The 19,676-nt window shown below is 39.1% G+C and overlaps 1 protein-coding gene across 1 annotated transcript in view; it reads right to left on the bottom strand.

Annotated features, from left to right (window-relative positions):
- The window catches only part of SKAP2 (src kinase associated phosphoprotein 2), a 116,458-nt gene extending 99,038 nt beyond the window's left edge, over positions 1 to 17,420 (bottom strand). The window contains exons 1-3 of the mRNA XM_054058605.1: positions 17,256 to 17,420; positions 6,540 to 6,645; positions 4,205 to 4,230 (exon numbers count right to left, since the gene is read on the bottom strand). Coding sequence (XP_053914580.1) covers positions 4,205 to 4,230; positions 6,540 to 6,645; positions 17,256 to 17,304 — 181 coding nt within the window. The 5' untranslated portion in view covers positions 17,305 to 17,420. The remainder of the gene's footprint in view (positions 1 to 4,204; positions 4,231 to 6,539; positions 6,646 to 17,255) is intronic.
- Positions 17,421 to 19,676: the final 2,256 nt, after the last annotated feature.

Here is a 19,676-nt window from a genome sequence, read left to right as displayed (position 1 = left end):
CAAAACAGAATGGGGAAAAAAATAAAACCACACAGAAAATAGAAAGCCTTTGCCTACAGTGCTCCTCTATCAGATTGATTATTTCCACAAAGATGATGTGTCAGACTCCAGATACTCACTGCTCTGCCAAGCGCCAAAGATGTATCTGAGTCATTCAAGGGTTTCCTACAGGTGTTTCCAATAATAAAATAAAGAACACTGATGCTTTAGAGACACAGGTTTATCTTCTATTATACTACAGTGAAATGAAGATGGAAAGTAGATCTTCATAAGTTTTAATCAGACTGAAAAGCAGTAGTTCAGCAAATGTCAAACCATAGTTTCCTGCATAAACAGTACCAAAGCCGTGTGCTGCGGATCAGATATATGGTGCAACGAGTGCTTTATGGGGAAGTTGTTCTGCAAATTCCCACATTATGACTTGATTTGGCTAGTACTATTAGTATCTCACTTTCAACACTGAGACAAAATTTTTTGTGAAAAGTGATTAAAAATATATATTTTACTAAAATAAATGCAAAGAACAGATGGTAAGTGAGCTTCAAACACAAATACACTTTCTAGGGCTTACAGTGTTTCCACCAACTTTAGCACTATTTTTAGCATAAATTGAAACCAAAGTTCTTTTACCCAAACATTTTGGCAGCCACGGTATTGATTCAATTAATCTCAAAACAGAGAAATGCCAAAAACTGTATTAACTCAGAATCTTTGACAAAGTCCAGACTTTCATATCCTTAGTGAAATACTAGTCTTATAAAAAAATAATCCAATTTGTATGAAAATTATCTTAGTTTTCAAGTTCCTCCTAATTCTAAGATCTAGAACAGACCACTTTGATTGTGACCACGGTGGTTTGGTTTTACTTACACTGCTTACATGAAGACTTAAATATTTCAAATGTAAAAAAGAAAAGAGGCAGTAGTGTCTAAAAGAAAAAGGCATTTCTACCAAGTTCCTTAATTTAAGATTAAAATAAAAATAATAAATGTTTAACAACTTAATTCAATAAATAAAAATAAAATTTCTGGAAATATTAGTGGTTTGGATATTAATATTACTGTACATTTTTAGTCAAAAGAACAACATGCACTTTCTTTGTCCATAAATCAACATTACACTTAACTGTAAAAGTCTGTAAAATCAGGTAACACATCACACATGAGGATTAAATATTTTCCTGCAAAATTATTTCCATGATTTGAATTTTCCCATGCACCTACTTCCCCTAAAAGGCTTCATTGTTTCAGTGTGTAGACACAAAAAATTATTTTGCCAACATTTTTACCGACCTGACAGACAACATAAGAAGGCTTATTATTTAAGAGGATGCAAGAAATTCTTCATCAGTCTGGTTGCAAAGAAGTATGCATGCACTTTATGAAGTTTAGAGATATGCATATGGATCATTTTGGTTTTATGAAGCCTGGTTCTACTTGCACACACGCTCCTCAACTTTATTTTATTCTTCTTTTAAACCTCTTTGCCTTATCTTTATGGAAGGTGAGATTCTGCATACTCGTGGCCAGAGTTCATACAACAAGAACTCACATGTAACACCTTGATGAAACTGACTAGTCACTATATGCAAAGCTAATGGAACTTCAAGAACAAACGACGACGGAAAAGAGCGGAGTGACAAACTGATGTCCACAAAGTTTACTTGTGCAACAACTCACAAGCTGAAAGAGCTGAACTTTCCAAGTGCTAGTCCACTTCTTTTTGCCTCCAAAAGATTATTCTGGAATGATGACAGGTCACAACTCGCAAGAATCTTGAAAATAGCTTATACAGTATAATTAATGTATGATACATACTATACTGTAATAATATGGCACGTAGTATGAATCATTCTTCACCTTTCCTTTCAGATACAACAAAGATTGTTTTATTTGCATTTAAAAAAAAATGAGTAAGTGCTAACACAAAACAAAGAAGAGTAAATATAAAGTTCAAACATGCACAGTAGTTTTCACTCGTCCTAGTTAGTTTCAGGGCAGTTTCCACATTTCCGCTTTCACACCTCCTTTTTTTCCCTAAAATATTTTATCTTTTTCACTTTATATTTTGGGATAGTTCTTTTTTTTTTTCTGGAGGGAGTCAGAAAAGGAAAATGCTGACAATCAGTGCCACCTCAGTTTTTAATTTTTTCATGATTTCTTTATTTTTCCTAATGTCTACGTGTGCACATAGGTATGATTGGGCACAAAAGTTGACCTCACTCAGCTGCTGCTGTTGCTTTGTTACACTGACAGCCAGCCAAGAATCTGACTGCTTACCTCCACGTGGGTCCTTTATTCTACAACTACACAAGCCACACCTAATTTGTACAGGCCTAAAGTAAGAATGACACAAAGTTTAGCACGCACTTTTTTAACTCTGGAAATCATATTAACAACCCATACCACTGAACCACATACTCTCAAATATTTTGCAAATAAGTGCAAGCTCCCATTTCTCGTGAATTTTTCATATTCACGCATGTAAGTGCACATGAATTTAGAGACATTTATCCTGACTTGCAGAAAACAGTAGTATAATTTTGAGCCCTCTCATTTTTTGACAAATACAGAAAGAAAACTAAAGTGTCAGTATCCACACGCTTCACCATCTGTACCTAGTTCTACAATCTGAACCAGAGACAACTTGAAAACTGAAAAAAGAGCAATATATCCTTCTTTAAAAGCAAATGCACTCTAACAAAAAAATAAGATTGAATACAATTTTCACAGAAATTGCAGCAAGTTATACAGTAACAGTTAAGACCATATCAATTAAATCATCCATTTTACTGGAGATAATGAAATCTCATCTTTAATAATAACTTGCTGAATCAGAAAAGAAATTCTGAATCAAATTACCAATCATGAAAATAAATAGACTACACTATTCTTGACCTTCAAAAAAAAAGCAAAACAGTAAATGTAAACTCTGCTCTTTGTAGACAACCCATGTTTATTAGACAGTCATAGCCTCAGAAAGTTATTAAATCTTAAAAAACATGCTCTCCAGAAAGTCAATATGCATTTGCAATGAAACAAGCATCCCACCTAATTTCACGTTCGTAATTTTCCTAATAAAATAACATTTGACTTTTCCACCATTGATTCTGTTGCACAGAGAGGAGAGGAGGAAAACTACTTTATCCTCAGTAAAAGTGATGAGGTGCAGTATAAATAAAGAGCAAATTATTTTAATACTTTTTTTAAGAATCAAATAGATCAAGTTTACAAAGTGTTGGCAATCTTTGGGAAGCTTCAAGTTGTATTTTCTCTTTCAGTTGAACTATTATGGCTACATAACTTAACTTAAACAAGGATAAGAATTGTATTAACTCGCTGTCTTGCTATAATGTTACTTGCCTAACACAAATTAAATATTCTCATTTTACTGGGAGGAACGTTGTAGCCTACACATTTGAATCTCCTCATCCAGAGACAGAGAGTTCTTCAACCATTGCAAAAAGTGAAGCTTTGCACAGGCGTTTCTGACCTCGCACTGTGACCCTCATACTAGCATCCACAGGCTCCAGGTCACGACCTCAAGAATTAGCATCATGGAAATAAGAGCCCTTCCAGGTTTAGTTACAGAACACCGCAGCAACAAACTCCTCAGCTTTTTTTCTGAACTGAACTCTGCAGTTTTATTTTAGCTCCACTAGAAGACAATAGATAATCCACACTTCAGTTTTCATTACTCGCATAGTAAATTGTCTCCTTTCCCACTAAAGGTCTGCACTGCGAAAACACTCATTCAGCACAGATCAAAAACCAATATCATATTGCCACTAGATGAGTCTATTAAAAGGTTAAAGAAACATCACAATGGAATTGAGGACTTTGGCAACATTAAGGAAAAAAAGGCTGAAATGACTTATCCCTATCAACATTTTATCTCCTAAAAGGAAAACCGCTTTGGATCCACTTCCTCTGGGAAAAAAAAAAAACCAAACCAAACCAACAAAACAACCCGCATCACATGGTCTTTCACAATAATATACATTTATATTAAAGTCTGAACTCTCTTTCTAGGCTCGGCTGTCCATCGGGAGCGCTTAAAGAAGGGGCTGGGGGGGCGCCTCTTTCCGCGCCACTCGGCAGGGGGCGCCCTCGAGCGGCCGCCGGGACCCGCAGCGCCCAGCGCATCCCAGCGCATCCCAGCGCACCCCGGGACAGGGGGAGGCACACACACGCGGGAGGCTCACCTTTATCCTGGAATTCTTCCGGATAACTGCAGAAAGAAGAAGAAACAACGTCAAGGCACGCACGCTTCCAAACCCACAGGGCTAGGACATAGCAGAGATCGATTCCTAGTTTTCCCACAAGCTTTGCGGTTGAAACTTAGTGCTTTAAGTTTTCCTTCATCATTTTTAAGTATTTTTGGCTAAAATATTTACTCAGTTTGTTTTTTGCCTTTGCAGTTGAGAGGATCCCCAGTTGCTTCAAAGAAGACCTGAACAAAACCAAGCCGTCTTTTCTAGGATACACATCTGCTCGGGTATTTTAGGGTATAAAGGTTTTTGCATAAACATAAAAAACCCACATCTTTAATTTTAATAGCCTTTCTAAATATTAATGTATTTCAAAAAGCTTTGTGTTTAAGCATAAGCTGCTAAGCATACTTTAAAATTAACACAGTAGGTCAGCGGGAAAAAAAAAAACCCACAAATAATTAATTCATTTGCAGTAACTTATCAAATCCAAATGAAAAAGTATTAATATCATCATTAACCAGAAATTTAAAAATTTATTTATGTCTAAATAGAAAATCATTTCCGAATAAGAAGATCTCAACTAATTTAATGCCTAATACAACAACAACAAAAAACATCCCAGAGGGAAAAACTGTTTCTTCAGAGCTAATCTTGATATTTCAGAAACAAAAATAATCATAGGATACAGTTTGATGTATAAAGATAAATAATCGGGACAGAGTTACATAAAATGGCATCTCAAGAAGCTGGCATGGACTACAGCGTATGTGAAAAGATTTCACCAGCAGTAACTGGTAAATAAATGAAAATGCAGCTTCTAAGGCTATCTTTACACACAACAAGCAGTAGTGTGTGTATCTGGCTAGTCAGTAAGGACATGCTTACAAGTATCAAGCAGGAAAGAAAGGAAAGTTCTATGGATAAGCAACTGAGAAAAGGCCAGAACTAAGAAATCCTGCATAGCAACTAGCAGTAATAGTTAGGCACAGCCCGATATGTGGGATGTAAAAGTCAAAGGTGATTACAAAGTGCATATATTTTCTAGCCAGCGGGAAAAGCAAAACACTTAGCAGTGAATGATCTTACAGAAGACAAGGAAGGAATTAGAAATTAAAATAAGACGTGAAATCATGGGTTCATGAAAGCAAATAGCAAAGGATTCAGTGTCAACTATGCTCATAACTGCATGTTCCCTCCTTTGATATTTCATCGTCAAAAAAAACCCCATAGTTGAGTAGTAAGACTGAAGAAAAAAAATCAGTAGTGCTGTATCTGCAAGTCATCTGTACAGGCACCATTAGCTCAACAACCCAGAAGGGAAAGCATAAAAAAAGAAAGAAAATCCTGGTTCCTTTAAAAAAAAAAATTAAAAAAAAGTAGTTCCCAAGCGTTTACAGTCTGAATCAAAGCCACACAAATCTTCAATTACAAGATTTTTGAGACAATTTCATGTCTTCCCATAGTTAGTGGGACACAAAGAATGATGCCTTCCCCAGATGACAGTGGTACCTTTGAAACTGTAAACAAGTTGCCACAGAGGCAGAATCACATTATCCAAATAAGGGTCAGGAGATAACCAATGAGAGCGATCAGCAGAAAAGCACTTTGGAAACAACAATGGGAAAAGAACAGCAAGTATCGGATTATTTCTTAGTTGCTTAGAGTTCTAAGAAAAGAGATTTTGCAAAGAAAACTTTGTAGCACAAGTAAAACTACAACCAAATCTCTTTAGCTGAATTGTTTGACTGCTTGGTCTGTCCCAGTACTCCACTATTTTAACACTGCTGAAACAAACTTATGATCTATAAATTGTTTCCAGTTATGTGTCAATTTTCTGTTACAGACAGAGCTAAATGACAGAATAAACAGAATAAAGCAAAGTCAGCACTGAATTATGCTGTTTTACCCAGATGAGTGTGGCGACAGGAAGCTCATTCAAATTCTCAACTGATTATATTTCTTGTATTTTAATCAATCTTACCAAAGCAGAGGTGAAGGCAAGCTCTACCCAACCAGCTTGCAATCAGAGTTCTGAATATTACAGCAACTCAAATGGGACAAATCCTTATGTTCCCATGTCTTACTAAATTCTACCAGCTTAAAGAAAGATATAAATAAGTACATATATATATACACACACACATACATATATATATTAAAAGTATATATATAAAAAAATACTTGAAGTCATGCTGATTATTCGACACAATCAGGACCTACACAGATTTGTAACTGTCAATACTGTTAATGGTTATCAAAACATTGTAAAAACTTAAGTTATCAGTAAGTGACTTTATAACACGTGAAAACCATGAAGATCACTTACCTTGCCTTAACATCTTTTATCTTCTTAAGAAGAAGTTCCCTTTTTTCTTTTGCTTTCTTGGATAGATTTTCTCCTTTTAGAGTTTGGGAAATAAAGGTGTCAACATCTAAGTAAGAAAGAAAGGGGAAAAAGTACATCTCAGAAAAGAGAAATACCGCTGTAATGAATTTGTCCTGATAATACTGTGAAGAAACCAAGCTAATTATTCTTAGGCCCCCACACAGTATCATTAACAGACATTTCAGATTCTAAATGGGATAAATTTGTTCTCCGATCTACTTATGCTTAGCACAGCAAATCCTATGGTGACATTCTATTCTTTCTCACTTAATTATGCCACGTAAGTCCTAATAAATTGCAGTATTATAGCAATTACTTTCTATCACCTAAAGTAAGGGATAATGCTGAGACATGGAAATAGCCTTTATGCATGTATTACTGCCATGTTATTTCAGAAGTTACAAAAACGGTTGAGTAATTCATTATTTCAGCAGTAATACCTATCGAGCTACTAATATGGGTCACTGATTGGTTACAGCATTTTCAAATGTACTCACATTGTCTCTGAACTCCCTACTCAACTAAAAGTTCATATCCAAAGCCTTAATCCTGAAAATAATTAGGTAGGGACAATAACCATATCAACCACTCAAGCCTAAGAAGCGCGTACTTGAAGTTAAGCTTATTTGCAGTTGTAGAATCGCAAACTAAGGTTCTAAATTGTATTGTATTTTTTCATTCTTATCCAGAACATACATTTATATAGCTACGTAGAATCAAAGCAGTCCATAAAAGTTACCATGGTTCTTTATAATATAATAAATATCTATACCATAGGATAACAGCAATGCAGTGACTGAGAATTTGGGGGACTGTAACTCCTTCAGTAGTATGTTTTCATGGTTAACTACAATAATTGCCAAAACTGACTGTAAAAGTTTCTTATGGTTACCAATCAACAGATGATTATCTTAAAAACTGAAAAGTAGAAATATGACAAAAAGAAAAACCCTGCTTGTTAACTTATATTTCTCAGTTGCATGGATAATAACTGTTCATTGAATAAGGGAAGCAAATATAAGTAACAAACACCCCCACACACTGCCTGCCCACATGCACACGTGAACTTTAGCTCAGTCTGCGTCGATACAAATAGTATCTTGATCCTGTAATTTTTCAAATCAGATGAGGCACTCCATTTTTATAATGGAAATATAAAAGAACCAATTACATACTCAATGCAAAAGTTTACACTTTAAAACAACATCAAATGACTATTTACTGCGGATTTCCTAGCTGCCTGCTTTTTTCTTTAGAAAACCAAAATTCAACAGAAATACATTCCACTTTTTATTACAGGCTGCAAGAAAACAAATTAAGTCAAAAGTTACTCTTTGAGAACACTAGCATAACTATTACAAATATTTCATTATTTATAATATACCAGATTATTATTTAGATGTTTAGATCCTCACAAAATGTGGCAAAGTCTTCATTTTGTAAATTGTTTTAGAGTTCTGAAGAAATATACTGATCCTCCTCCCCATTAGACAGAGAAGCCTCCCCATCACGTCTTCCAAAGGAGTCCTGAAGTGTGGAGACCTGCACTCAGTTCTATGGCATTCCTTCTTCAAAAGGACAGAAGGAAAGGCACTTAACGTGTATTAATGAATCCTCCAGACACACCTCCAAAACCTCTATGCGTAAACTAAGCATTCCTGGAAACATTTTGTCCTAACCCCCAGAAAATTTATACATCTTCCTAAATTCAAATGATTATCATTTCCGATCAAGTGGGCAAATAAGGACCCACGCCATCCCAAGGCATTGACCATCCAGAAAACCTCCCTTAGGTCAAAAGACCCAAAACTTTTACTGCTGAGGGTAAAACTCAAAACTGCCAACAGTTCTTTTGCCAATGAAACCCAACAGGATTTTTCCAGTGAAGACCAACCTTTCACTCTGTGAGGGACACGCTGATTATATATTTGTTCCTTCATACTTTTACATATTTATTTCAAAAATTAGAGAGCAGCTTCAAAGTTTTTACCTAGGCAGCAATATGTGAAAGTTTAGAGGAATCAGTCATATTTATAAATAAGTAGCAATGCCTGCAGAGTAATCTTTGGACACCAATTAATCACAGACATTTGCCTCAGCCATCTTCATTTAAACGCCATGGGCTTCTTCACTTCTTGGAAAAGTTCAAAATCTGGCTGAGAAATCTGCCATCTTTGATCTTTGCTGATTCTCAAAGCTTTTTTTCAAACACAAATGTCAAGATAAATCGGTTTCTTTTCCCAACGCACTAATTATATTAGCAGAAGCAAGAATTACCACTTCTGGCTTAGAATACCCTGTAGATATGAAAATTTGAGGACTAACAATACTGTTGACACAATCTGTTCTTTTCCGGAAAAGTTTATACTTCAAAAGCAGAAATAATGCAGAATTTTCAACTACGGAGGTACAGAACTGAAGTCGATCCTCCATCTATTCTCAGTAAAAGCATGTAATAAGACGGAGGAGAGGGGCTAAGGAGAGAGACAGAAAGAGAGCATGCATGAGTTCCTGGTAAGTTTGTTGTTTCTAAATAGCAGCAGCAGTCACAGAGAAGACAAATCTGGGATGGCTTCCTTCTCCTGTGAGATTGTAAAACAAGTTCCATGAGCTTAGGTAGCCACAATCAGAATGCACTGTACTATTACTTCCATATGTCCAGAGAAAGCTTATAGTGTGATTCATCACAACTCCATAATATGAAGACAGAGCTGATGTACACATGATCTTCAAAGGGATGCTGAGGAAGCAGTATACTTGGAAAATTACACATTACTGTATCACAGATTGTCTTATCTACTCACAGTTACTCAGCATGTTATATGTCTTGCTCAAGCCATCTTCTGATCTAGCATTGTAAATCCATCCAGGGTGTGCCAGATGCACATGAGACGAGTAACTGATCCTAAGCTCCTCTGGACAAGAGGCAAGTAAGTTATTTGAGTTATGATCATCTCTTCTCTACCTGTACTTCACACTGTGGAAGAGTATGGAAGGAGCAATCCCTGCTGTTACAGAGCTTCATCGCTGGCTTAACATAAAGGAATGTTCACACAATTTCTATGACACTCCACAAAGTCATTTACCTTGGAATGGGAACAGAACTCAGGACTTCAGTGTGACAGATGCAAGTCTCATACAGTGAAGCTTCAGACAGAAGCAGCAAAATTTACCCATTTCTCACCACTATTCCATTTACTTGCTCTTCCTTCTTCAGGATGGTCCAAAACTTACTCTCTCATCTGCTAGTTTAATGCTATACAAAAAAAGGAAAGTGTAAACTACTAGTCACGAGCACTTCAGTGTAGATGTTTATTTCATGTTTCAGTAGCAGTCAGTCTATTGAGGAATTTAAAAATAAAAGATAGACTCCAAAAATAAAACCTCTTTGAACAGATTTCTGACTTAAAAGCACTTTTACTAATCAGGTACCACACAACAAACAAATCAAATTATCTGTTTACATAAAGTGCTATTTTCTAACAAACTAAGCAGCTATTTAGTATCACACATTGCAGAGGTTCAGCCCTCTCTATTGCAAACACTAAAATTTCAAGGAGAAGTAAACTTTGGAAACCTATTCAACACCTCTAGACTTTTTTTAAGCTTATGTTAGACTGTCTGATACCTTGAATACCCATATTTGTTGCTCTGTTTCTTAAAACTCATGATTTTAACTTTGTCTGAACTATACCCCAGAGAACTTATTTGCCTCGAGAAATGAACAACAGCTGCCAAACTGAAGGATCTGATTAATACGATCCACTCACAAATTGCTCTGTCGATACAGGTTACAAACTGGCAGAAAAGGAAAGTCACACCTAGCTCTGTCCACTTCAAATGGTTCATGCAGTTCAAAGCTCAATTGCCACTTCATGCAGGGCATTTTGGTTTCATTTTTGTCTACATTACTTTTACAAGGAAAAACATTATTATTTATTTGCTTTTTGTTGTTACAACATTTTGTGGTTCTCCTTAATTCCATGATTACAAACAGATAACACTGCAAGTTTCATTGCTTTAAGTCTTCGGGGCTATTTTCTTTAATGAAGGTTGAAACTATGCAGATGGGCTTTTCCAAGAATGTTGTAAATTCTGAGCCCAAAGCAAGTTCTGCATTAAAGAGTGCTAATCATAACAAATCATAGCACTTTGATTGTTTACAGGGCTTAATATAATTATCACAAGTCACACTTAATAAACAAACATACTCAGGACAGAACTACCACATTTTGTGTCAGGGTGGGCCAAAGGCACTTAGACTGTGCCCTGGGTCTTCTTTCTGCCTTCCTCCAGCAGATAAACAAAACGTTGTGTATCATATTAACAAAAAGCTAGTCACTTCTTCATCACCTGAAGAGTTCACACCATTCAAATGACAGAGGATGGTTATAAACCAGCAATGAGACAGGTGTGTTTCCACTCACATGTCACGGCACACACGCAGCTCTCTGTCTGTGACCCAAGGAGAATGCAGGCTCCTGTTTCGGGGCTGGACACGAATCTGTCATATGACAAGGGACACTTGCATGGGGTCACCTGGCAGATGCTTCGCCAGTCACACAAGAATGGAATGGCAGGTCAGCAGAAAAATGCCTCCAGCCACCAGCCTCTTCCCATCTTTCTCCTCCAGCTCAAGGACAAAGGCAGCCAGAGAATTTGGGAAGGCAAGCCAGAGTATTTTGGAAGGTAGCTGCAAGCTAGGCACATTTGTGCACTCACACCGCCCAGAGGTGACAAACATTAAACAAACTACCACGTATCTTTTGTGGGCTGGCATTAGAAGGCACTTAATTATTCGATTTCAAAGTTTTCATGCAATACATTAATAGGCAACAGGTCTGAATACAAATTATCAAACAACATCTGTGACTCCCTTTTCTCTTGAATCAGAAATACGAGCATTTTGCTTCTGCTCTCCCCATTCCTTCCCAACTATATTTCAAAGTCTCTCTCCAGAGTTTGCTAAACCGTCTTTTAAAAATACATATACACACACACTTATATAGAAACAGAACACATCATGTAAAATAAAAGTGACTGATACTCTTAAGATACCTAAAAATATTACATTATCCAGCCTAACAAGTAGGTGCGTCTTCCTTTCAGCACGAAGTCCTGTAAAGGACAGCCTTTAGAAACCGCTGTACCTTAAATTCCCAATGTATCACATACAAAGTATCATGACAAATGACGATACTCGACAGTTTCATTAGTGATTTAAAAAGCAGAAGTACACCCAAACTGCTAAGACTGCTCAAATAAACTAAACAGATGAGACAATTCTTTTAAGAAGTTAAAGAAAAAAACATTACAATCAAGGATATCTAACCTCAAAATATATCTAATCTCATTGGTTGAGTAGTTAAGCATCCTCTCCCTACATCAGAGGTGAGAAAAGATCAAGCTGTAACATATTAAGTATATAATGAAAAAAACTACACCAGTACAAATCATGATCAAGTCACAAAGTGATTCCAAATGAACTATAATAAAAGAATGTTACGGATTAACCTGAAGATTTACACTGTATGCCACATTATGCTGCATCTATTGTGGTTTGTTGACATATGATTATGAAAGAAACGTAAACCCAGTCACATGAGAAAGATGAGACTCCACGTTAATTGAAAAAGACAAACTAAGTGAATAATGAGTATATAAAAAATAGCCTATGCCATTTTTATCACCCATATATGACACTTATTCTTAAATTTATGGCAAAGACAATTGAACTATGTTTCAAATCACTGGAGGTTATTTCTTAGCAGGAATGCCTCTGTGCATTTTTTTCACCTCACTGTTTCTATTCTTATTCCATTGCTATTGAAATACATATATATTACCAAAGCTGTAAATACATGTCTACTTAGAAGTCGTCTACAATAATTGCTCCGGTTTATCTAGTAAATATGGATTCTTCAGCAAGAATTAGTGTTCATTAAAACCTTGGAAATCTGAAAATTATACTTAAAAAAAAGTAAAGTTTTAAACAATAATATTCTTTTAAAGGCAAACCAGCCAATGAAGACGAGCTACACTGTACCTAAGTGATTTTTCCTATGACAGGAATGTAAGGAGCAAGTCACGCAACAGCTGACAAGGAGGTCGAGAAAGGACTGTTAGTTCTCCAGGCATCAGGGGCAAATACAACTACTGTAGGGCCTGAAAATAAAGGTAAGTAAAACTGGATCCAGTGCAGGAGTTCACTATCTTGTAGTTTTCTTGCTTTGCCCTCTTCTGCATACTAGGATGCAACTAAACAAATAGGTATGTATTGGAGGTACGGTATGAATTTGCAGAAAAAAAATAGAGGAAATACATTGAAAAAAGTGAATTTGGATGACGTGACCAAGCATCTAAACTAACTGAATAATATCTGAATGGAAACGATCTCTAGGGCAATAATATTGGCTTCTGTTTAGTTTTGGGGTTTTGTTTAGCAGAACAAGGAAAATGGATATTGGGACTTCCATAAGGCTGCATATGAACTACAGAAAAAGTTTTATTCCATTTTCACAGCAAAATTCTTTGCAACTTTTAAAATATGAATACAAAGGATCCAAACTGGAAATACTGTGAAGTGTGAAAGGAAAACTGAATTTAAAAAAGCAGTAGGAGCCTTACTATAGTCACAGGTGTCATAAAGATAAGAGGGAAAAGATAAAAATTATACATATATCTAATGATCATGACACCATCAAAAACTCTCAAAAAATGAAGAATTCTTAACTCTTCCAACTAAATGTCCATTACTGAAAAAACTTAATTTTTTTCCCCACAATAAAGATGACAGAAACAACCAATCTGATTAACATTATAGGAGAAATAACAATACTTTGGGGAAGAAACAGCCTCTGAAATCCTTCTCGCCTATGGTATGAATAAGCCAAAAATTAGAGTGTGCATCAAAGAGTAAGGAAAAATAAACATGCATGGATCTCCAACAATCTATGTAACCAATAGTAATTTCACAGCAAGGAAAAAAAAAAAAACCCCAAGTAACATCCCACTTTGCCAAATACTCACAAAAGAATCCTGAACATGCAACAAAGGATACCTTTTCAAAAGAAAAAAGGACACAATGGGGCTTGGCTTCTTTCACTAAATTCTAAAACCACAAGCATCATCTAGAAGGTGCAGAGGCACAGGTAGGGAATGAAGAAGTTACATACACTACCACACACTTCACAGGTATAAAGAGCAGATAAGAGAACAACAAAATTACTTTCTCCTCCCACCAGAAGTTCAACTCATGACCAGAGGACCCTGTTTCTGTCTCCAGTGTTTCCCTCCCACCACTTGAACAAGTCAGAGGAGAGAGGATGGGATTGTGAAATCCCAACAATCCTCTGCAATAAGCCCATTGCCACACTGACCTTTCCCCTTCAACTTTACAGAAACAGCTTCCTCCTGTTTCCAACTAATGTGGTTAGCCCTGAGCTCAAGCTGTGCTTCTGCCTGGAACATTTCAGCGCCACTGACATGCAACTATAATGACCCTGCCAGCATGTGTGACAGAATTTGTTTTTGCATTGAAGATATAGTATTGTTTGGGTTCAAAGTAAAGCACTCACAAGTCAGAAAGTTTCCTGTGCAACTTTAATTCATCCCCTGGTGTGTTTATTCCCATTATCACCATGTTTAACTACAGGAGCACTTAGTATGTTTTCCAGCAGGACCCCTACTTGTTCAGCACAGTGGGCAGACGGTACTCCAACAATCAATCAAGGCTAAGCAGGGATAAGGAAATCCATATGATCACTCCTCCACTTGCTGCAAAAGTTGGAAATAGTAGGCAAAAAGACCAAGGATAGGAGGAAGAGCATAACATTTATGAGATTTTGTATCTATCACTGCCTCACTGCTATTTGACAGTCAGGCTAAAAAAAAAAGGTGCTTGTTGCTAGACATTAACTGCATGTTCCCACCAGAACCTGATATGAAGTGCCTGGCACTTGTAGTGGCCACTGGATATAGACATACAAGTCACATCATTTTCTGGAGAAACCAGCACAGCATGGAGGCAGGTGAACTTGAATTCTAATTCTGTTCCATCACTGACCATTTGTGCGACCCTTCAGATCACATCTTGTTTATTTCATGAATTTTACCAACAGGAAAACAATATTCCCTCATCTCAAAGAGGAGCTGAATCAATACTTGTGAGCCATGAAAATAATACATAAAGAAGCACCCTTGAAGAAGAGCATGTAGAAATTAACAACTATCTGCTCACTGCACTCTTTGTACTGTATAAAGGTTGCTTAATGAACAGTAAAGATATTAGGGAGCTCCCTTCCTTCCACTGTTACATCTTCACTACATTACTAGTTTGAGTAAAAAGAAGTGGGTGACTACATAATCAAAGATTACGAGAATCTAAATGTATGTGAAAAAACTGCTCATACAGTCTGAATTACTCTAGTTTCTAACTTTCATGCACTTGACTGGTAACCTTAAAAAAAAGGAAGGACAGGCTAACATACACAAACTGTAAGAAGTAAAGCCGTATTTTTTAAGAAATGAAGTAGGTTAATGAATTTGTACATTGTATAACCATAATTATTCTTATATTTGTTACCCTTTGAGAATTTCACAATAAGGATTAAAAGTTACAAACTATTAATTGTTCTTTACTACACCATCTCCACTCTGCTAAATTTCTGCTTAATCCATAAGTACACTTCTACAAAATTAGTAAGCGTTAAAGTCATTTTGCATTGAGTCCCAAAACAAAATTGCTTGTGAAAACAAATTAAGTTGAAGATATCACCATTACAGTTGTAGAGATGTATTATCACATTTAGGCTACCATAATAATAACACAAAGACTTAAAGATGAGTAAACCATTGCCTCTCAACTTCAGTTCTATAGACAGCACTAAAGAAACCACCTCATTTTCTTCCAGAAGAGTTGAAGATGTACACACTGTACAGACACCAGATACTTGTACGTAACTTCGGCCTTGATCACAGTGACACTGAAAGAACATATAAACATCCCCCTTGAGGGAAAAGATGTGTTCTCAGTTTCACTTCAAAATACAACCCTCCAGATTGCTCTTTCCACGGCAGTCTAGATAAAGATGGGTAGAAGGGCAAGTTGTGAAGATGGGGCACCATGACAGAAAACAAATCAGTGTCTAGAGCAATCGTATCTGCATCACACCCTCCCCTGAAAAAAATCCTAAAAGCACTCAAAACATTGAGGAGTTTCTAAGAACAGCTTCACATAGCTCTGAAACAAACACGTATTTCACGTGATTGCCAGTTTCATAATATAGTAGTACCATAGCAACTACAAAGGATTGGAAGGCTCTCTAAGGCTATTTTTAATTATGAAGAATCTATACAATGAGAAGAAATTATCAGAAGCTTTCCTTCTCTCTGTTGGCTTTTCATACAGATTTTACGACAGATTGTATGATCTGCAAATAACGTAGTTACAAACAGTAGTTAGGAAAACACTTAGACCAGCTGGCTGAGGTGCTTTAAAGGTGAAAAGGCTGGCTGCTAAAACTAACATGTTTCCAGCATTAATACAACCAAAATGCTTTAAAAAAAATAGTCTTCAAAGGTGATGAGCTACAGTATATTCCAGCAGGTGCCCAGCCATGTAATAAAGCAGTTCTTTAAGGTTTGGAAAAGAGCAGTTCATTTCAGAGGGAATGTTTTGAAAAGCACAGGTAATTTGAATGGCTTTCTTAGAGGTACTGCTTCTGCCCCAGGAACTTGACAAGTTCTCAAAAGAAAGATACTCCCACTAAAACTGAAACTGTTCGAGGACAGCAAAGCCTTTTATGAATTTTTCATGAAGATAAAGGAAAACCTGAACTGGAAATACACAATTTGTTTTCATGCATACCAAACAAATAAAAAAAAAAAAAGTTTTAAAGAAATTAAATATATATCTTGAACATAAAAAACATCACTGGTATTTTTAAGTCTCTGCTAATACTATTGCTGGTAACTTTTTCATGGTGAGAAATCACCCCATTCCTAAGCTCCAACATAAACGTAAGAGTGTGGACTGTCACAGTCAGAGATATTTCATGGAATGGTTTGGGTCGGAAGAGACCTTAAAGATCATCCAGTTCCCCCTCCTGACATGGGCAGGGACACTGATACTTAACTGATATGACAACACGCCAGCAACTCAGTAACATCTTTATTCACTCCCATGACACCAGTCTCAGCTGTTTGCCGAGGAACTTTATCCAGCTGATTAGGGGAAGAGTTCCTGCTGCTCCAGAGCAGCAGGGAGCACCGTCCCGGGACACGAGCCGGGCCACCGACACCCCCGAAGGGGCGGGACTATCACCGGGCCCCCCACCCACGGGTGTCACCGGGGAGCTCCGCACCCCGGCCCGGCTCCGCTGGGGTCCCGAAGGCTGCGATGGTTCCGCACGGCGGGCGGGCACCGCTCCGCTTCCCCATCGCGGGGAAGGGAACAGCTCCGGAGGGGACGAAGGAACGGGAGAAGAGGAACTAGCGGGGCGGGGGGCAGGGAACCCCGGAACCCAGCAAGTGGAAGCGAGCTCCCAGCGCTCCGCCGGGGCTGCGGGGACCAGAGGCTGCCGCCCCGGCCCGCCCCCCTCGCCCGCCCCCCGGGACGACAGCCCGCCCTCCCTCCTTGCCGGGGTCCCGTTTTACCTGCCAGGAGGCTGCAGACCGCCTCGGGGATGGCGGGCGCGCCGTGCATGCTGAGCGTGGCCGGGACACCCCGCGGGCGGGGCTCGACGGCTGCCACTGGCCCTGGTCCCGGCCCCGACAGGGAAGAAGCGACGGCCCCGCCTCCCGGCTGCTACCGCCCGGACGCGAGCCACGGGGGGCGGGGTTTCGAGCCAGGGGGCGGGGTTTCGAGCTAGGGGGCGGGGTTCGCGCCACGGGGCGGGGTTTTGCGCCACGAGGGGGCGGGGACACGTGACACCGCCCCTCGGCACCATCTCCGCCTTCCAGGGCTGCGCATGCGTCTTGCCCTCCATCCCGGGGTTTGTACTCGCGTCTGAGTGGCCACGCCCAGCCACGCCCCCGCCGCGGGGCGGTGTCTCCCACGTGACCGCGGCCGGCAGCCATTTGGAATGAGGGCAATCCGCCCTCCTGCCAGGACCAAACATGACGCTAAGCGTTAGCCGCTTGCATCCTGACGGCCACGAGGAGTCGACTATTGGATGAGAATGCCGGGAAGGTGCTCTCCGACTGCTTCATTGATTCTCTGATTGGTTCACCTCGAGGGAGGTGATTCTGCCCCTCTTTTCCTCTCTTGTGAGACCTTATCTGGAATACTGTGTCCAGTTCTGGAATCCTCAACGTAAAAAGATATGGAGCTGTTGGAACGGGTCCAGAGGAGGGCTACAAAGATGATCGGAGGGCTGGAGCACCTCCCATACGAGGACAGGCTGAGAGAGTTGGGGTTGTTCAGCCTGTAGAAAAGGCTGCAGGGAGACTTTATAGCGACTTTCCAGTACCTGAAGGGGCTACAAGAAGGCTGGGGAGGGACTGTTCACAAAGGCTTGGAATGATAGGACTAGAGGCATCGGCTTTAAATTGAAGAGGGGAAGATTTAGACTAGATTTCAGGAGAAATTTCTTCACAATGAGGATGGTGAGGCACTGGCACAGGTTGCCCAGGGAAGCTGGTGATGCCCTATCCCTGGAAGTGTTAGAGGCTAGGTTGGATGGGGCCTTGTGCAGCCTGACCTAGTGGGAGGTGTCCCTGCCCATGGCAGGGGGGTTGGAACTGGATGATCTTCAAGTTCCGTTCCCACTCAAACCATTCTATGATTGATTGTCTCACCCAAGAGCCAGGCCTCTCCCCAGCCAAGGGCTGGCAGCCTGATTTCCTCTCAGAGAGACAGGGTGGGTGGTGGAGGGGACGCAGGGTAAGAAAACTGGTATATTTTTGAGCCATTTTCCTCCAAGTGTCCTTCCAGCCTTCATTCGGAGTACATTGCTGGCCTTAGCTTGTCTGTTGGCAGGCGGGACAGCGCTGTTGAAGGATTAAGGGAGAGAATGCTGTTCCTGGCATCCAGCAGGGCTCTGTTGGTTCCCCCCTTCCCGCTTGGCCTGCTGTCATGTTAGTGGCTGCGTTTGAGGTAGCAGACTTTCCATCACCAACATCAGCACTTGGGGTAGCAGGCTGCAGCCCAACCTTGTGCCATGGCTATGCCGATGTTGTAGCGGCTGCAGCTACCAAAATCATGCAGAGAACTTCAGAGGAGGAATTCAGATGGCCACACGAGGTGTGAAGTGAAATAAAAAATGGGAAGTGAAGCAATGGAGGCAGGCCTGTTGATGTTCACATCTGTTAGCACAGATGTGTGGGTAGAAGTAGGAATGAATGTTGTCCCTAAGCAACACACGTGGGCTCCTAGAATGGCAGAGTCTGCAAGTTTTTCTTACGGGACAGCTTTAATATATTTTTCCCACAAATCTTTAATTGTGTGTTTCAAGTACATCAGTGTTATAATATGTTTAGTGTAGAAGTAACCAGAGTAAACTCACAGGTTGTGCTTCTGTGACCTTGGTGGTTTTGACTGTATCTATGTTATTACTACAGGAAGTGTTTGTGTTAGAGCTGCAGTTCTGTTAGCAGATCTGTGTATCATACCAGTGTAGAAAAAAAAAAAAAGGCAAGAAAAAGAAGTTGTATTTATGAAATTTCACCTTTACATCAGTGTAATTATATTAACACTCATGGCACAGCTGGCAGTACAGCTTTGTCAGTCAGGTATTAAACAGTTGTGTACCTCTGCTTGATGTAGCTGTACCAGATGAAGTCTGCAGTGTAGATGTGGTGTTAGATTATATTGTTCTGCTGACCTCTCACATCCCTTTTAATTACATGGAACAACTAATTTCAAATACATCTGGGATTTCAAAGAACTGCAGCTTTATTACCTGATTTTATGGCTGTCTTGACTGAAACTCAAGCAGTTAACCAACTGACCTGTATAATGTTGCATAATGATTTTTATGTTAGTTATCTAATTTCAAAATAAACATGCACATGCATCTGGTTGCATAGCTATATAAATAGATCTTGCCTCTTTATTTGTATAAATACCTGCTACTG

The sequence above is a fragment of the Cuculus canorus genome, chromosome 2 (genome assembly GCF_017976375.1).
Source record: "Cuculus canorus isolate bCucCan1 chromosome 2, bCucCan1.pri, whole genome shotgun sequence".
Taxonomy (NCBI): domain Eukaryota; kingdom Metazoa; phylum Chordata; class Aves; order Cuculiformes; family Cuculidae; genus Cuculus; species Cuculus canorus.
The sequence above is the reverse complement of the archived record's forward strand: the minus strand, read 5'-3'. Positions and strand labels throughout refer to the sequence as shown.